Below are 16,913 nucleotides of genomic sequence, written 5' to 3'. Positions count from 1 at the left end.
AAAAAAACAAATTTGACGAGAGCATTGAAAACAATGTCCAATGGGCAGAACTTAACGTGTACTGGGTCATTCCATGAAATGAGTTCCTTTGCATCTCTTTGATATGTTATGTACAAATTAGGCACCAATATTGCATTTTAAAAGCCTGTTATATGAATAAGTGCCTTTTAATATAAACCATATGGACAATTCAATAAAATAGATTTTCAATATGAATAAAGACTTGCTGAATTACCAAAATTCTGCATTTTGACATGCCCCTATGTGCACCCTCTGCACACCCTCTGCGCACCCTCTGTGACTTATAGGAAGATTTTAACCTACGTACCACAAAACAACGAAACGTTTTTTACCATTATTGTAAGGCCATAGTTATTTTGTTGCTTTGACAAAGTTATTTCCAAAGAAATGTGATTAGTGATTCATTTACGTCTGTCCCTCATTTTAAAGTCAACCCTGTTACGTGGACTGAAATATCGTTTTAATATGGTGAAACTATTCCCTTTGAAATATTGAATTTAAAATAAACAATGAACATCTAATAGTCAAATCATACTGTGAAAGCAGGTGAGTTGGTTCGACTCTTTTTGACACTTTTCTGGTGTTTAGTGGTGAAAAAACTGAGCGGTCGAGCATTACACGTCAACCCTGTTACCATTAGATAAACAAGCTAGAAATGTTTTAGCAATATATTTTTGGGGTGTGGATCTTGCATTCAATGTTCCCTCCCTGTTGCACAAGGGGATTCATGGCTGATTTAACTTGTCATTAATTACCAGTTGGAGGGGACGTTCAAGTGGATTTTTTCCCTGATGTGTTCAATTCCCACTTCGCACTTGGTCACGAATGCACCATAACACCGCTAACCATCCACTGTAAAACCACTTATTCGAAGCACAAGACCTAGACCTACACTTTGACACGTGCTTAAACATGTGCTCTTTATGAGAGAATGTTCAAATTAGGTGAAATTAAAAATACATGTTTTACTCAGTCATCACAATTTAAATTATATCATTGCCAAAACATTATCTCCTTTGATCAATATGCACAGAGTAATTTAAGAAGCTGAATTAGGAACTGCTTTGGCCTCCCTGTAGACTAGATATCTTAGCTATGCATTTCTGGAATTGTCAGCCATTACATGCATTTTGAGCAAAGATGCAAATGTATGTAAATGCATCTCTGGCATACATTTAAGACATTACATGCATTTGACCAAAGATGCAAATATACCTACATGTATTTGAAATACATTTTACGTGACGTTAAATATATTGAAATATCCATGCTAGGTTAGCAAACGTTGAGTAGGTGCATGCCTGCTCCGCATGATATATTGTTTACTGCTGCTGCTAGGCTAGCAGAACAGCAGAGAGGAGAAGCGTGACTGGAAGGAGAGGATAGCATTTTTGTATTTTTCTTGTATTTCAAAGAATTGTAACGATGACCGTGGTCATTTTTCTGAAAACAAAAAATTCCATGATCGTCACAGCCCTAGTGTGTGTGTGTTTGTTGAAGTGAATGAAGCTGCTCTCTTTAAACCCAGCGAAGAGGACAAGCATTTCTGGCATTGTTTTCCCACAACTCTCCCCCGGCCCCTTTAGAGGAAAGGCTATTTCTGTCCCTGCCTGAATTTGTGAGGCAGCAATGCACACCCCTCCCACTGTGTGTGTGTGTGTGTGTCCTTAGCCCAGGGTTAGGATAACTCTGGGCTAAGATAATGCAGAGTGAAGAGGCGTAAAGTATTTTAGCATTATTATTTGTTTCAGAACAAGAGTGAAGACCATAGTGTGTGTTTCAAGTTTCAAGCTTGGTTAGTCGTATGTAAGGGATACACATGGTATACACCGTTCAATTAAATGCTTACGTGTGTGTGTGTGTGTGTGTGTGTGTGTGTGTGTGTGTGTGTGTGTGTGTGTGTGTGTGTGTGTGTGTGTGTGTGTGTGTGTGTGTGTGTGTGTGTGTGTGTGTGTGTGTGTGTGTGTGTGTGTGTGTGTGTGTGTGTGTGTGTGTGTGTGTGTGTGTGTGTGTGTATATGTGCAGTTGTCTGTATGTGTATATGTGCCTGTGTGTGTGCACATCTTGGCGGGCCATGTGCGAGCCTGTATCTCTATGTGTGTCTCTGTACGTATGTGGTATGTGCACTCGTCTGTTTGTATGCGACTGAATTTCACATTAATGTAAACTGGCCTGGAAAATAAAGTGATTTGAGCAGGAACACTGCGTCAGCTTCTGTGGATAAAAGAACACAGGCCAGCACGGGGGTGGGCAGTGTCTTACAGACTATGTTATAGTAGCACGCTAGTTCCAGTCACAGTGACTAATATTGAATTCCCCCTCCAGCCATTCTCATGACCTGCCTTGCACTGTAGGAGACCAACATCTGCACAGAGCTACTTTAGGCTCTGCACAGGGTGGATGGGAAATGTAGGCTGTGATATATAAAAACGGATATAAAATAATATAAAAGAGGATTGCATACAGTATCTGTACATTTGACCAGGGACATGCTGTTATGCAGGTGAATGAGGACCCAAAAGCGACTTGGCGAAAACAGAGTCTTTAATCCAGTAAAGTAAAAATACAATCATAAAGCACAATTCCACTCGTAATGACGAGAACAGACTGGAGACTCGATCTTGAACTGCAGGTTGCCTCGGGAAGGCACTTGAACGTAGCAGACTCAGACACCTGCTCACCACGCAGCATCTGAGGGAAACACGACACGACAGGGCGATACACAGACACAGCACGGTGAACAATAGACAAGGATCCGACAGGGCAGAAACGGAAAACAAGGGGAGAAATAGGGACTCTAATCAGGGAAAAAGATAGGGAACAGGTGTGGGAAGACTAAATGATTGATTAGGGGAATAGGAACAGCTGGGAGCAGGAACGGAACGATAGAGAGAAGAGAGAGAGGAAGGGAGAGAGAAAAAGGGGAACGAACCTAAAGACCAGCAGGGGGAAACGAACAGAAGGGAAAGCATAATGACAAGACAATATAAGACAAAACATGACAGTACCCCCCCACTCACCGAGCGCCTCCTGGCGCTCTCGAGGAGGAACACTGGCGGCAACGGAGGAAATCATAGATCACAAACAGTCCAGCACGTCCCGAGAAAGAACCCAACTCCTCTCCTCAGGACCGTAACGAAAAACGATAAAAAGGGAAACTAGGGTACTACTCAAAAAAAAAATGAGACACGGGTAGAGAACTGAAAGCTTTAGAGCAAACAGGACCAAACAGGCCAGGAGAGTAACAACTAGGGACAGACTGAGACACAGCAAGGGCAGGAACAAGAACAGGAGAGATGCGATGGCAGGGAACAGACTGAGACCCAGCAAGACCAGGAGCAGAAGCAGAAAAAAAATTACCAGACTTATTCTGCGCGCAGTCCGAACACGCAGCCACGAAACGGCGCGTGTCACGCTCCTGAGTAGGCCACCAAAAGCGCTGGCGAATAGAAGCAAGAGTACCTCGAACGCCGGGATGGCCAGCTAACTTGGCAGAGTGAGCCCACTGAAGAACAGCCAGACGAGTAGAAACAGGAACGAAAAGAAGGTTACTAGGACAAGCGCGCGGCGACGCAGTGTGCGTGAGTGCTTGCTTAACCTGTCTTTCAATTCCCAGACTGTCAACCTGACAACACGCCCAACAGGAAGAATCCCCTCGGGATCGGTAGAAGCCACAGAAGAACTAAAGAGACGGGATAAAGCATGAGGCTTGGTGTTCTTAGTACCCGGGCAATAAGAAATAACGAACTCGAAACGAGCGAAAAACAACGCCCAACGAGCATGACGCGCATTCAGTCGTTTGGCAGAACGGATGTACTCAAGGTTCCTTTGGTCAGTCCAAACGAAAAAAGGAACGGTCGCCCCCTCCAACCACTGTCGCCATTTGCCTAGGGCTAAACGGATGGCGAGCAGTTCGCGGTTAGCCACATCATAGTTACGTTCCGACGGTGACAGGCGATGAGAAAAATACGCACAAGGGTGGACCCCATCGTCAGTATCGGAGCGCTGGGACAGAATGGCTCCCACGCCCACCCCCGACGCGTCAACCTCAACAATAAACTGTTTAGTGACGTCAGGTGCAACAAGGATAGGAGCGGATGCAAAACGCTTCTTGAAGAGATCAGAACAACAATCATACGACCGGTGAGGAGGAAGGGAGTTGGTTCTGGACCGACTGAAGACCGTGCGCAGACCATGATATTCCTCCGGCACTCCTGTCAAATCACCAGGTTCCTCCTGAGAAGAGGGGACAGAACAAAGAGGAGAAATAGCAGACATTAAACACTTCACATGACAAGAAACGTTCCAGGAAAGGATAGAATTACTAGACCAATCAAAAGAAGGATTATGACAAACTAGCCAGGGATGACCCAAAACAACAGGTGTAAAAGGTGAACAAAAAATCAAAAAAGAAATGGTCTCACTATGGTTACCAGATACAGTGAGGGTTAAAGGTAGTGTTTCACATAATATACTGGGGAGAGGACTATCATCCAAGGCGAACATGACCGTGGGCTCCCCTAACTGTCTGAGAGGAATGTCATGTTCCCGAGCCCAGGCTTCGTCCATAAAACAGCCCTCCGCCCCAGAGTCTATTAATGCACTGCAGGAAGCTGCCGATCCGGTCCAGCGTAGATGGACCGGTAAGGTAGTACAGGTACTTGACGGAGAGGACCGTCTAGTAGCGCTTATCAGTCGCCCTCCGCTTACTGATGAGCTCTGGCCTTTAACTGGACATGAAATGACAAAATGACCAGCGGAACCGCAATAGAGACAGAGGCGGTTGGTGATTCTCCGTTCCCTCTCCTTAGTCGAGATGCGAATACCCCCCAGCTGCATGGGCTCAACACCTGAGTCAGTGGGGAAAGATGGTAGTGTCGGAGAGAGGGGAGACACAGTTAACGCGAGCTCTCTTCTATGAGCTCGGTGACGAAGGTCTACCCGTCGTTCAATGCGAATAGCGAGTTCAATCAAAGAATCCACGCTGGATGGAACCTCCCGAGAGAGAATCTCATCCTTAACCTTAGCGTGGAGTCCCTCCAGAAAACGAGCGAGCAACGCCTGCTCGTTCCAGTTACTGGAGGCAGCAAGAGTGCGAAACTCTATAGAGTAATCCGTTATGGATCGATTACCTTGACATAGGGAAGACAGGGACCAGGAAGCTTCTTTCCCAAAAACTGAACGATCAAAAACCCTTATCATCTCCTCTTTAAAGTTCAGATAATCGTTAGTGCACTCAGCGCTTGCCTCCCAGATAGCTGTGCCCCACTGCCGAGCCCGACCAGTAAGGAGTGATATGACGTAGGCAATCCGAGCTCTCTCTCTTGAGTATGTGTTGGGTTGAGAGAGAACACTATATCACACTGGGTGAGAAAGGAGCGGCACTCAGTGGGCTGCCCAGAATAACATGGTGGGTTATTAACCCTAGGTTCCGGAGGCTCGGAAGACCCGGAAGTAGCTGGTGGCACGAGACGAAGACTCTGATACTGTCCTGAGAGGTCGGAGACCTGAGCGGCCAGGGTCTCAACGGCATGCCGAGCAGCTGACAATTCCTGCTCGTGTCTGCCGAGCATCGCTCCCTGGAACTCGAGAGTAGAGTAGAGAGAATCCATAGTCGCTGGGTCCATTCTTGGTCGGATCCTTCTGTTATGCAGGTGAATGAGGACCCAAAAGCGACTTGGCGAAAACAGAGTCTTTAATCCAGTAAAGTAAAAATACAATCATAAAGCACAATTCCACTCGTAATGACGAGAACAGACTGGAGACTCGATCTTGAACTGCAGGTTGCCTCGGGAAGGCACTTGAACGTAGCAGACTCAGACACCTGCTCACCACGCAGCATCTGAGGGAAACACGACACGACAGGGCGATACACAGACACAGCATGGTGAACAATAGACAAGGATCCGACAGGGCAGAAACGGAAAACAAGGGGAGAAATAGGGACTCTAATCAGGGAAAAAGATAGGGAACAGGTGTGGGAAGACTAAATGATTGATTAGGGGAATAGGAACAGCTGGGAGCAGGAACGGAACGATAGAGAGAAGAGAGAGAGGAAGGGAGAGAGAAAAAGGGGAACGAACCTAAAGACCAGCAGGGGGAAACGAACAGAAGGGAAAGCATAATGACAAGACAATATAAGACAAAACATGACACATGCCCCTTCGTCAGGAATGTTTTCAGACCAATTTCTCAAACATTCCAACTGGTTAGGCATACTGCAGTGTCTTACTATGTCTTACAAGATATGGACAGCTCATCTCGAATATTGTTTGTCTGACTGTGGCCCTTTGATTTAAATACACACATGCACATTTTACATTTGAGATATTTAGCAGACAGTCTGCAGAAGGAGGCGAGAGAGAAGACTGTTCAACTCTCCTCTCCATCTTTGCAGGCTCCCCAGTGGTGCTCCCAGTGCTCTGCCGTCAAGGCGCTCATGATTAATTCATCAGATGTACTGCCGCAATGACTGCTAGCATTAGCTGGGAGCCTGCATTCAACTCACAAATGGCTAGCGTTGAATGCTACAGCGAAGTTGGTATTTTAAGGATTTACATCAAAAGGAAGAAGGGATGACTGAGATGATCGAGAGTTCTAGTCGTGTTCTAACCGCACTTGGCCCGAGGTTAAGAGAGATTTTAGTCCAGGACTAAACAACGTCACCCTTGCACTTTCTAATGTATGGCTGGGCGCCAATAAGATATGTATTGCAATTCTCACGATTCTATATGTGTTGTGGTTCGATGCTGTGATCTTATTGCGATTTGATGTTACAAACATATTGCTCACTATGTGTTCTACAGTGAGACAAAAAGAGAGCATGAAAACATTTGTTTTGATCAGTTATGGAAATAAAAGTGCTGAAAACATGTTGGTTCACTATTTAAAATGAAAATGGAGAACAAGCTATAGGATGAAAATTACCAGAGTTTTGGCGTAGGTACACCTGACTAGTGCTAGCCTAGGATCATGTTAAAATGTCTTAAAGAGATAGTTCGTGATTTTGGCAATGAGGCCATTTATCTACTTCCCCAGAGTCCAATGAACTCGTGGATATCATTTTTATGTCTCTGCGTTCAGTTCGAAGGGACTGACATTAGCGCAATTGCTTACTAGCATTAGCGCAGTGACTGGAAGTGTATTGGAACATATATCACAATGACTTGAAGTCTATGGTAACAGCTCGCATGCAATTTGCTACTATAGTCTGCTAATCATTGCACTAATGCTAGTTAGCGTTGGCTCGTGAAACTACCTCTGACATACCGGACACAGATATATAAAAATTGTATACACAAATTCATCTGACTCTGGGGAAGTAGATAAAGGGCGTAATTGACCATTTTCCAAACTATCCCTTTAAGGAAAACTCTGGGCTAAAATAATGCAGTGTGAAAAGGCGTAAATATGTTAGCATTAGTATTTGTTTTAGAAACGGAGTGATGACCGTGTGTGTGTGTGTGTGTGTGCGTGTATACTCAAGTGTGTGCGTGTTCGTGTATGTGTCGATGGCAGTTTTCTCTGACACCTTGTCCACCACCTCCACGTGCATGATAAGTATCTTCAAAACCAGTTTCATACTACGTGTCTGTAAAATGGGTGTCAGAGAAAAGCAGCGAGGGAGAGATTGGCCACGAGGGGAACCCATTGAACGTTATTGAGGGATTTTAAATGATTTCACCAGCTTACCAAACTGGGGATGCTAAGTCTCTGAACCGAAGAGTGAGTCCTTGACAGATTAAATCTTCCAGTCGTGTTTGAAGTACTGAGAGGCAGAAAGCAGAGACCAATCTGGGATTAGCACTTTGAAAGGCCTGCAAACAAGTAGTCAAGAATCATTGAGGGGCAGAGTATGACATTGAGGGGCAGAGTGGGATCTAACGGTCGGAGGTCTTGGTTGAATGGCTAGGATGTGAATGTGATGCTGTGGCTGTGTAAATACTACATAAATAAATACTGTATCTGGTCTATTGACAGTATTCGTCAGACAGAATACACAGTAGCTGATTAACCTGCATCGTGCATCGTGTTTTTAAGTGTGGGTGAGCAGTTCTGTCCGTTGGGTGAAGATAAACGCACACTGTTGAGTGTGGTTAACACACGTGCATGCGGATTTGCACACACATGCGTGTGCAGTTACAAAGAGGGCAGCCAGTCAGTCTTGCAAACTGAGGCCAGAGGAGATGAGCTCCCCTCAGCCCACCCACACATCTCTCAGTCAATGTGACTGGGTTGTGTGTCAGAAACATTTGTGTTTGTGTGCGCGTGTGTGTGTGTGCGCGCGCGTGTGTGTGTGTGAGAGAGAGTGATAGAGAGAGAGAGAGTGAGAAAGAGAGCGAGAGAGAGACTGTTTTGTGTGTGGGTGCATACATGTGTTCACACTCATATGTGTGCTAGTGCTTGCAGCAGCTAATAAGGATTAAATAAATACAATAGTGCTTGCTCACACAACCTTTCCCATCCAGTCAATCAGCTCATGACAGGTCAATCTGGCTGCCATGACAGATACGGCACTATTCCAGGACACATCTAATTACAATCCACTGTCTTTGTGAAATTGTCCAGTTAACATGTGGCATCCCCTTGATTGGCCCGTCACTCAGAACCAAGTGGAAACCCGAATCGAACTTGTTCCATCTTCAACTGGCACCATCAGTTAGAGTCTAACTGCTCTGTCTGTCTGGCTGGTTGACATTGACTGTGCTCACACAGAGGTAGATGTGACCGCCTAAATAGTGTGTGTGTGTGTGTGTGTGTGTGTGTGTGTGTGTGTGTGTGTGTGTGTGTGTGTGTGTGTGTGTGTGTGTGTGTGTGTGTGTGTGTGTGTGTGTGTGTGTGTGTGTGTGTGTGTGTGTGTGTGTGTGTGTGTGTGTGTGTGTGTGTGTGTGTGTGTGTGTAGGGGGGTAGCTTGCCTAGGAACCCTGTTAGGAAGCAGTTAGCTAGAGGCTGATCCAGGAACAGCTGCCCCTCTGCCTGCAGAGATGTGAGTTGCAAGTCACTGCTGGGTGTAACGCATACCTATCGCCTGTGTGGAGGCTGATTTTCCATGACACACATATTAACAGACACATTAACACATATTATACTGTACCCAGTGTACACACATCCTTTTCTGTTCTCACAAGAGGAGTGTAAGGGTCACTGTTACACACACAAGTTTGTTTTAATTCTCCTTGTGGGGACCAAACAATTGATTCCCATTCAAAATCCAATTTTCCCTAACCCCTAACCCTAACCCTAACCTTAACCCTTAATCTAACCCTAACCCCAAACCCCTAACCATAAACCTAACCCCTAACCATAAACCTAACCCCTAACCCTAATTGTAACCCTAACCTGAAACATAACCCCTAGCCTAAAATAGCCTTTTCCTTGTGGGGACCTGTGAAATGTCCCCACTTCTCAGAATTGTCCTTGTTTTACTATCATTTTGTGAGGACAGTAAACCAAACACACACACACACCTCAAAAAGTGGTGTGTACTAACTATACAGGTGCCATCCAATGAAAACTTTGATCCAAGGAGGGATGCTTTAGGATGAGCTCATTTTAATGTTTAAAAGAGGTGGAGATTGGAGGAGACAAGAAAGGAGGAGAGGAGAGGGGAAGAAAGGAGATGTCACTGGTCTTAGTAGATGCACACACACGCACGCACGCACGCACACACACACACACACACACACACACACACACACACACACACACACACACACACACACACACACACACACACACACACACACACACACACACACACACACACACACACACACACACACACACACACGTCATAGTTAAGTCATCCCCTAAGGAGCCCCTAAGGAGCCAGATGCAGTACTCCAGGGCCCATATTTATAAAGCGTCTCAGAGTAGGAGTGCTGATCTAGGATCAGTTCGGCCTTTTAAATTAGGTGATGTGGACCCGTAATCACAAAGTGTTCCAGAGTAGATGTGCTGATCTAGGATCAGTTTGAGCTTTTAGATTAGGGGACCTGATTCATAGATTAGATTACCTGCATTCATAAAGCATTTCTGAGTAGCCTTTTAGATTAGGGGACCTGAACTTTTAGATCATAATGAATAAGATTACATGGACACAGGGTACCTGATCCTAGATCAGCGCTGCTACTCCTGTGACACTTTATGAATACAGTTCCAGTGACTATAGGGGAGTGATGGGAGGAAAGACTGGGCCTTTCTAACTCTGGACGGAGCTCAGAGGGAGTAAAAGCCAACCAGATGGTTCACATTTTGTTTCAACATGCATGGCCCTAATTTTAGTCCTGACCGTTCACTCCCCCTTTATTCTCTCTTTTGATGGGCAGTGGCTTTTCAACGGGGTAGTTTGCCCTTCGTTGTAAGCTACAGTAAAGCAGTGCATGTCCCCTATCGAGTCAACCAAACTAGAGCATGCAGAAATGTGGAACAGGTTCAAGAAAATGTAGCCTATAAGTATTGGGAATGATGGATTATACTGCACCTCGCACTCATTCGACACACATCAGGGGTTGACTGATTTCGCTGACATTCGCTGACATCTCGCTTTCGTATATATGTCTATCGTATATATGTTCTCTAACGCAAAGTAGAAAAGCAGTATGAGGGTCTGTGCTCATGCGAAAATGAATGGTGACCGGTGCGTGAGAGAATTCTTTTTTTGTGTTCTTCAGTAAATACTCAGACTCAAAACACAAAAAGCAAAAAACAAGGAGGCCGAGATGCATTATTCATGAATCCCAATGTCAATGATGTTAAGTGCCACATGTATCCTTACGCCATGTCAAGTGAGGGAAAATGACTTTCATTGCCTTTGTGTCAATGGAAAAAAATTGGTAATTCAGTTGACAGTGTTGTAAACTGCTCATGTTCATTGCTCTTGACCTGCTCCTAATTTGACACGGGTCAGGTTGTATAACAAGCATTGTTCCCGTGCTAACAGAGTCTGGATGTTAGACTTTCAACCTGTCCTCACCTTTCACCTCCTTCCACTGTAGTCAGCAGAGGAGAGGACACAGGGTTTGACATTGACAGTGTCTGTCTGTACCGAAGTGGCTGAACAATAATCTAAAACAATTGTCTTGTTCAAAATGTGAATGTCTTTTTTTTTTTTTTACCTGGTAAAATAAAATAATTAGTATGGAAAGAGGTAGGGGGGAAAAATAAGCATAAGAACCAATTTAATATAGAAATGAGTATGTTATAAACTCTCTGAAATCGGCTTGAAGGAAGTGTGCAAGCGTGTGTTTTACTGATCAGTGTTCGTTTGTGAAATGATGAGCATTAGCTGATCTAGAACGGAATAGTTGAGGCGATCCCTCGCTCGCTCTCTCGCTCACTCGCTCTCTCTCTCTCTGTGGCGTGCGCTCCTTCCAGACGGGGAGACACATCACTGCGCTGAGTTGGACTACACTGGACACTGAGCTGCTGCAGTCTACTCTCTGTCTGAAGCCCCTTTATCTCCTAAACTACTAACACTAGTAGTTTGCTCTTGAGATCGGACAGCCGGAATCTGAAAGGTCTGTTTTTGTCACTGTTCTGCCTCTGAAAGCCACAGTGGATACTGTGGACATACTGGACACTGAGCTGCAGCAGACCACCTCTCTTTTCTGCACTGCCGGACAGTTTGCCACGCAGTATCGAACTCGTAGTTCAGCTGCTAGCAGTTTGTTTTCTTTCATCCTGTGCTTCTGGGGGAGGGAGGCAAAGACTTGAGACAGGATGCTAACTGCTGGTTGACAAGCCGACTCGGGAAGGTCTTCCTTTCTGTTGTCAACTTTGTTGTCTCCTTCAGTGGGTTCCTCAAATTGAGTGCTTAATTTCCGTCCGAGTCGAGTCTAAGCTGCCCTACAGGGCCATCATCATTGGGTCACCACCATGCAGGTGTCGTTAGTGTGCTCGGACAACCACCGTGGCGGTGGCGTGACACGCACCACGGAGGAGCGTCTGAACCAACGGAATTCCAACAGCCCCAGTTTGGGCACCAAGAACAAGTTCCGCGCTGTGGCCATGGTGGCCCGCAGCCTGGGACAGCTGTCCATCAACATTCCCTCGTCCAGCGACCAGAGCATACGCACTGGCATGAAGTATAGGTAGGAGTCCAGGAAAGACCCCATGCATGCACCTGGACAAGAGCTGGGGAGCCATATGCATGAAGTGTCTTGGAGAACGAGTGCTGACAGGATCAGTTTTGCCTTTTAGATCACAATGCAGGTTGCACCTGATCCTAGATCAGCACACCTTCTCTGAGGTGCTTGATACATATGGCCCCAGACCCCAATACTGTACCATCTGTGGGTGAAATAGTTCTCTGTGCTCTGTCAAGAGTGGGATGTATAGATATGACACCCTGACCCTATACCTTAGCAAGAGTGTAAGATACTGTCTGTACAAATTGTAATGACGAGACCCTATACCTGCAACCTTGCAAGAATGGCAGGCATGAGTAGAAGAGACCTTGTCTCTCTGTTCAAGTGTGTATAATAGTTTGAGACATTACCTTGCTCTTTGATTTGCTGGTGCACATGTGTATATGACTGTGCAGGAAAGAGAGAGAACCGATTTCAAGGATGACTGATTGTAATGGGGCTATGGAATGATGCTCATAGTTCTGTCTATTACCTTTCTCATTATTCTCTGACCTCATTATAGTGTTGACTGTGAAATTAACGAGACGGATAATCAACTTAATGCCAATCAACTAAGTGGAGAGTGAATACGTTTTTAGCTGAATTCAAGCGGGATGATACACTTTACAACTAGTCTATAGCTAGTATCATTACTTTAAGACCTTTCCTGACATAACATTATTATACACCTTTGGGAGAAATGTTTCAAATCATGCATACTATGTGATGGATTCAATAGAACTGTACTTGTAAGAAAAGTTTTAGTGACATTACAGCAGTTCCTCCTGATGCTGAAGCTTGTAATCAGCAGTGAAAGGAAGCTGACAGCTCAAACGACTCCCCGTCACTACTATACTGCTATGAATGAGACGAGCAGAACGGTCTTAGCGCTATCAGTCTTAATGAATTAGACATTGAAGTGGAAATAGAGCTTAAAATTCTTACATTTGACTTTTAAGGTAAAGACTGAGAGATCGAGCATTTTGTCATTAAGCTCGGGTGGAGCTTTGATGATAAAGCGCCCTTTAACTTTTAGTGACAGTTGTGTGTTTTGTCTTTTTTCCTCTATTGAGTCACACAAAACCCCTAGCAAAATATCTTCCTCCTCACTACACACACACACACACACACACACACACACACACACACACACACACACACACACACACACACACACACACACACACACACACACACACACACACACACACACACACACACACACACACACACACACACACACATTTTCGTGAAACTTCATGACTTTTTGGGGAGTAAAAATGTTTCACATACTTAAAAGAAAAATCCCTACCTCCTAACCCTAATCCTACCCCTTAACCTAACCTTAACACACACGCACGCACACACCACCCCTCAGCCCTAATTCAGCCACAGTTGTCCATCTCAGATACATAGTCTATGGATACATAGTCTATGATGTAGGTTGGAATCTCTGAAATGTGTTTAATGTATTCTGACTGTAGACAGTATATACATGTACTGTGTATGTTACTGTACCTTTGACAAAGCTTTCAGTACAAGCAGTATTACTGATTCCTGACATTATAAATTTGAAGTGTCCTGAAATTACTTTAATGTTGCACTGACATTTCTAATACATACAGTTGAAGTCGGAAGTTTACATACACTTAGGTTGGAGTCATTAAAACATGTTTTTCAACCACTCCACAAATGTCTTGTGAACAAACTATAGTTTTGGAAAGCCGGTTAGGACCGCTACTTTGTGCATGACACAAGTCATTTTTCCAACAATTGTTCGCAGACAGATTATTTCACGTATAATTCACTGTATCACAATTCCAGTGGGTCAGCAGTTTACGTACACTAAGTTGACTGTGCTTTTAAACAGCTTGGAAAATTCCAGAAAATTATATCATGGCTTTAGAAGCTACTGATAGGCTAATTGACATAATTTGAGTCAATTGGAGGTTTTCGGGTGGATGTATTTCAAGGCCTACCTTCAAACTCAGTGCCTCTTTGCTTGACATCATGGGAAAATCAAAAGGAATCAGCCAAGACCTCAGGAAAAAAATTGTAGACCTCTACAAGTCTGGTTCATCCTTGGGAGCAATTTCCAAACGCCTGAAGGTACCACGTTCATCTATACAAACAATGGTACGCAAGTTTAAACATCATGCAGCCATCATACCACTCAGGAAGGAGATGTGTTCTGTCTCCTAGAGATGAACGTACTTTGGTGCAAAAAGTGAAAATCAATCCCAGAACAACAGCAAAGGACCTTGTGAAGATTCTGGAGAAAACAGGTACAAAAGTATCTATATCCACAGTAAAACGAGTCCTATATCAACATAACCTGAAAGGCTGCTCAGCAAGGAAGAAGTCATTGCTCCAAAACCGCCATAAAAAAAGCCAGACTACAGTTTGCAACTACACATGGGGACAAAGATAGTACTTTTTGGAGAAATGTCCTCTGGTCTGATGAAACAAAAATATAACTATTTTGCCATAATGACCATCGCTAGGTTTGGGGGAAAAAGGTGTCTTGTAAGCCGAAGAACACCATCCCAGCCCTGAAGCACAGGGGTGGCAGCATCATGTTGTGGGGGTGCTTTACAGCAGGAGCGACTGGTGCACTTCACAAAATAGATGGCATAGTAAGGAAGGAAAATGATGTGGCTATATTGAAGCAACATCTCAAGACTTCAGTCAGGAAGTTCAAGCTTGGTCGCAAATGCATCTTCCAAATGGACAATGACCCCAAGCATACTTCCAAAGTTGTGGCAAAATGGCTTAAGGACAACAGAGTCAAGGTATTGGAGTGGCCATCACAAATCCCTGACCTCAATCCCATAGAAAATTTGTGAGCAGAACTGAAAAAGCGTATACGAGCAAAGAGGCCTACAAACCTGACTCAGTTACACCAGCTCTGTCAGGAGGAATGGGCCAAAATTCACCCAACCTATTGTGGGAAGCTTGTGGAAGGCTACCCGAAACGTTTAACCCAAGTTAAACAATTTAAAGGCAATGCTACTAAATAATAATTGAGTATATGTGATGAATGTGAAGAAAGAAATAAAAGCTGATATAAATCCTTCTCTCTACTATTATTCTGACATTTCACATTCTTAAAATAAAGTGGTGATCCTAACTGGCCTAAAACAGGGAATTTTTACTAGGATTAATTGTCAGGAATTGTGAAAAACTTAATTTAAATGTATTTGGCTAACGTGTATGTAAACTTCCGACTTCAACTGTAACTTCAAGGTGCCACAGCCATTGAGCTTCATTCAATCCCTGTCAACAGGAGATTTAACATTCTACAAACACATTTCGTACAAGCACTAGCTCAGCCCCAGGATATACTTTAGTTTAGTTTCATGTCAAGTCAAACAGCAGTTACCTAAAGTGCCGTCAGAAAGTATTCCCACCCTTTGACTCTTTCCACATGTTGTTGTGATACAGCCTGAATTCAAAATGGATTGTGTGATGTATGTCAACTTCCGACTTCAACTATATGCTGTATAACATGGCTTTGATTAAGCTTTCAGTAGAAGATATTATAGTGGGGTCGATAGATTGGTCATAGATTAAATGGACTTTTTCCTCTCCTCTTTTCTCCATCCAGCCTCAATATTCCCTAATGAAAATGTGCAAACCAGCAGAAAACTCCATTCCATAAATGCTCGTTTTTTCTTAGGAAGGGAGGATTAAAAAAAGTTAGCATTGTCCATAGACAACTATTGAAATGAGTTAAGAAATCCCACAAAATTGTCAACAGTGACACTGGAATCACAGAGAAAGGTTAATTATGACCATCGACTTCCGTTTGAATATCCAAGGAAGGTGATTCAATTAAAACCAATCTTTGATGATTACATTCAAAATGAATAAATGTAATCATCAGGGGGTAAATGTCAATTGATAACATGCTAACATCTTTGTTGAAGGAGAAACATATGAGATGTAATAGAAGTAATATTACAGACCATACGTTCTCGTTCAAAGTAATGCTTCGTGTCTTGATCTATGTGTCCTTTTCTATGTTCGGAGCTGTATCAAAAAGCTACAGTACTGTATACGGTGTCAAAGCTGACTGAAAAACCTTGTTAGTGCATAGGTCAAATGTGCTTGTTGATGCACATTTGAATTTCCTGTCTTTTTGGCTTCAGACAAATGCTAAATATTATTGTTTTTTATTAATACTATTCCCCTCTCATAGACAATTGTTATAGTACAGTATGTTTTCCGTATGTTTTGTGGCTTGAATTTTTCTGTGAAACGTTTTTACAATTGTATCTGACAGTCTAGAAAGTCCTAATTGAATCACTTGAACGGCTTGATGCTTGATACTGTAGCTACGTACTTAACCATAACTTTGATGAAATATTGAAATATTAATTATTCACAGATGCCATCTTTACCTACTTAGGTCAGGGAGTACAGGGGGGATGTTTTGTAACAAACACAAACACACACAAATTGAATGAGCTGTGATTACGTTTATGAGGATGATGATGATGATGATGATCATTATGTTCCTATCGGTCATCTACCACTATAAAGAGATGAAAGGTTAATTGAAGAGCCGGCCAGCCAAGTTCTACTGTTAGTCCTCACTGTCAATTCAGATAAAATAACCTAACCATGTTAATTATGCAAAGTAGTACCACACATACAGTGTGTGTGTGTCTGTGTTTGCTTGTGTGGATGTTCATGCATGCGTCTGTGTGTGTGTGTGCATGTGTTGTTGTGAATGCTACTTCGTAAGGTGTAAGGATTTCT

The 16,913-nt window shown here is 43.7% G+C and overlaps 1 protein-coding gene across 6 annotated transcripts in view; it reads left to right on the top strand.

Annotated features, from left to right (window-relative positions):
* Positions 1 to 16,913, top strand: part of LOC124031823 (voltage-gated potassium channel subunit beta-2-like) — a 124,080-nt gene that overhangs the window by 64,936 nt on the left and 42,231 nt on the right. For 2 of the 6 annotated variants that reach the window (XM_046343533.1, XM_046343532.1), the window contains exon 1: positions 11,435 to 12,113. The exons of the other annotated variants lie outside the window; for them this stretch is intronic. In XM_046343533.1, coding sequence (XP_046199489.1) covers positions 11,899 to 12,113 — 215 coding nt within the window. In that variant the 5' untranslated portion in view covers positions 11,435 to 11,898. Of the gene's footprint in view, positions 1 to 11,434; positions 12,114 to 16,913 lie in introns of those variants that run through there. 6 annotated transcript variants of the gene reach the window in all.

This window comes from Oncorhynchus gorbuscha, linkage group LG03, assembly GCF_021184085.1.
Source record: "Oncorhynchus gorbuscha isolate QuinsamMale2020 ecotype Even-year linkage group LG03, OgorEven_v1.0, whole genome shotgun sequence".
Lineage (NCBI taxonomy): Eukaryota > Metazoa > Chordata > Actinopteri > Salmoniformes > Salmonidae > Oncorhynchus > Oncorhynchus gorbuscha.
The sequence above is the reverse complement of the archived record's forward strand: the minus strand, read 5'-3'. Positions and strand labels throughout refer to the sequence as shown.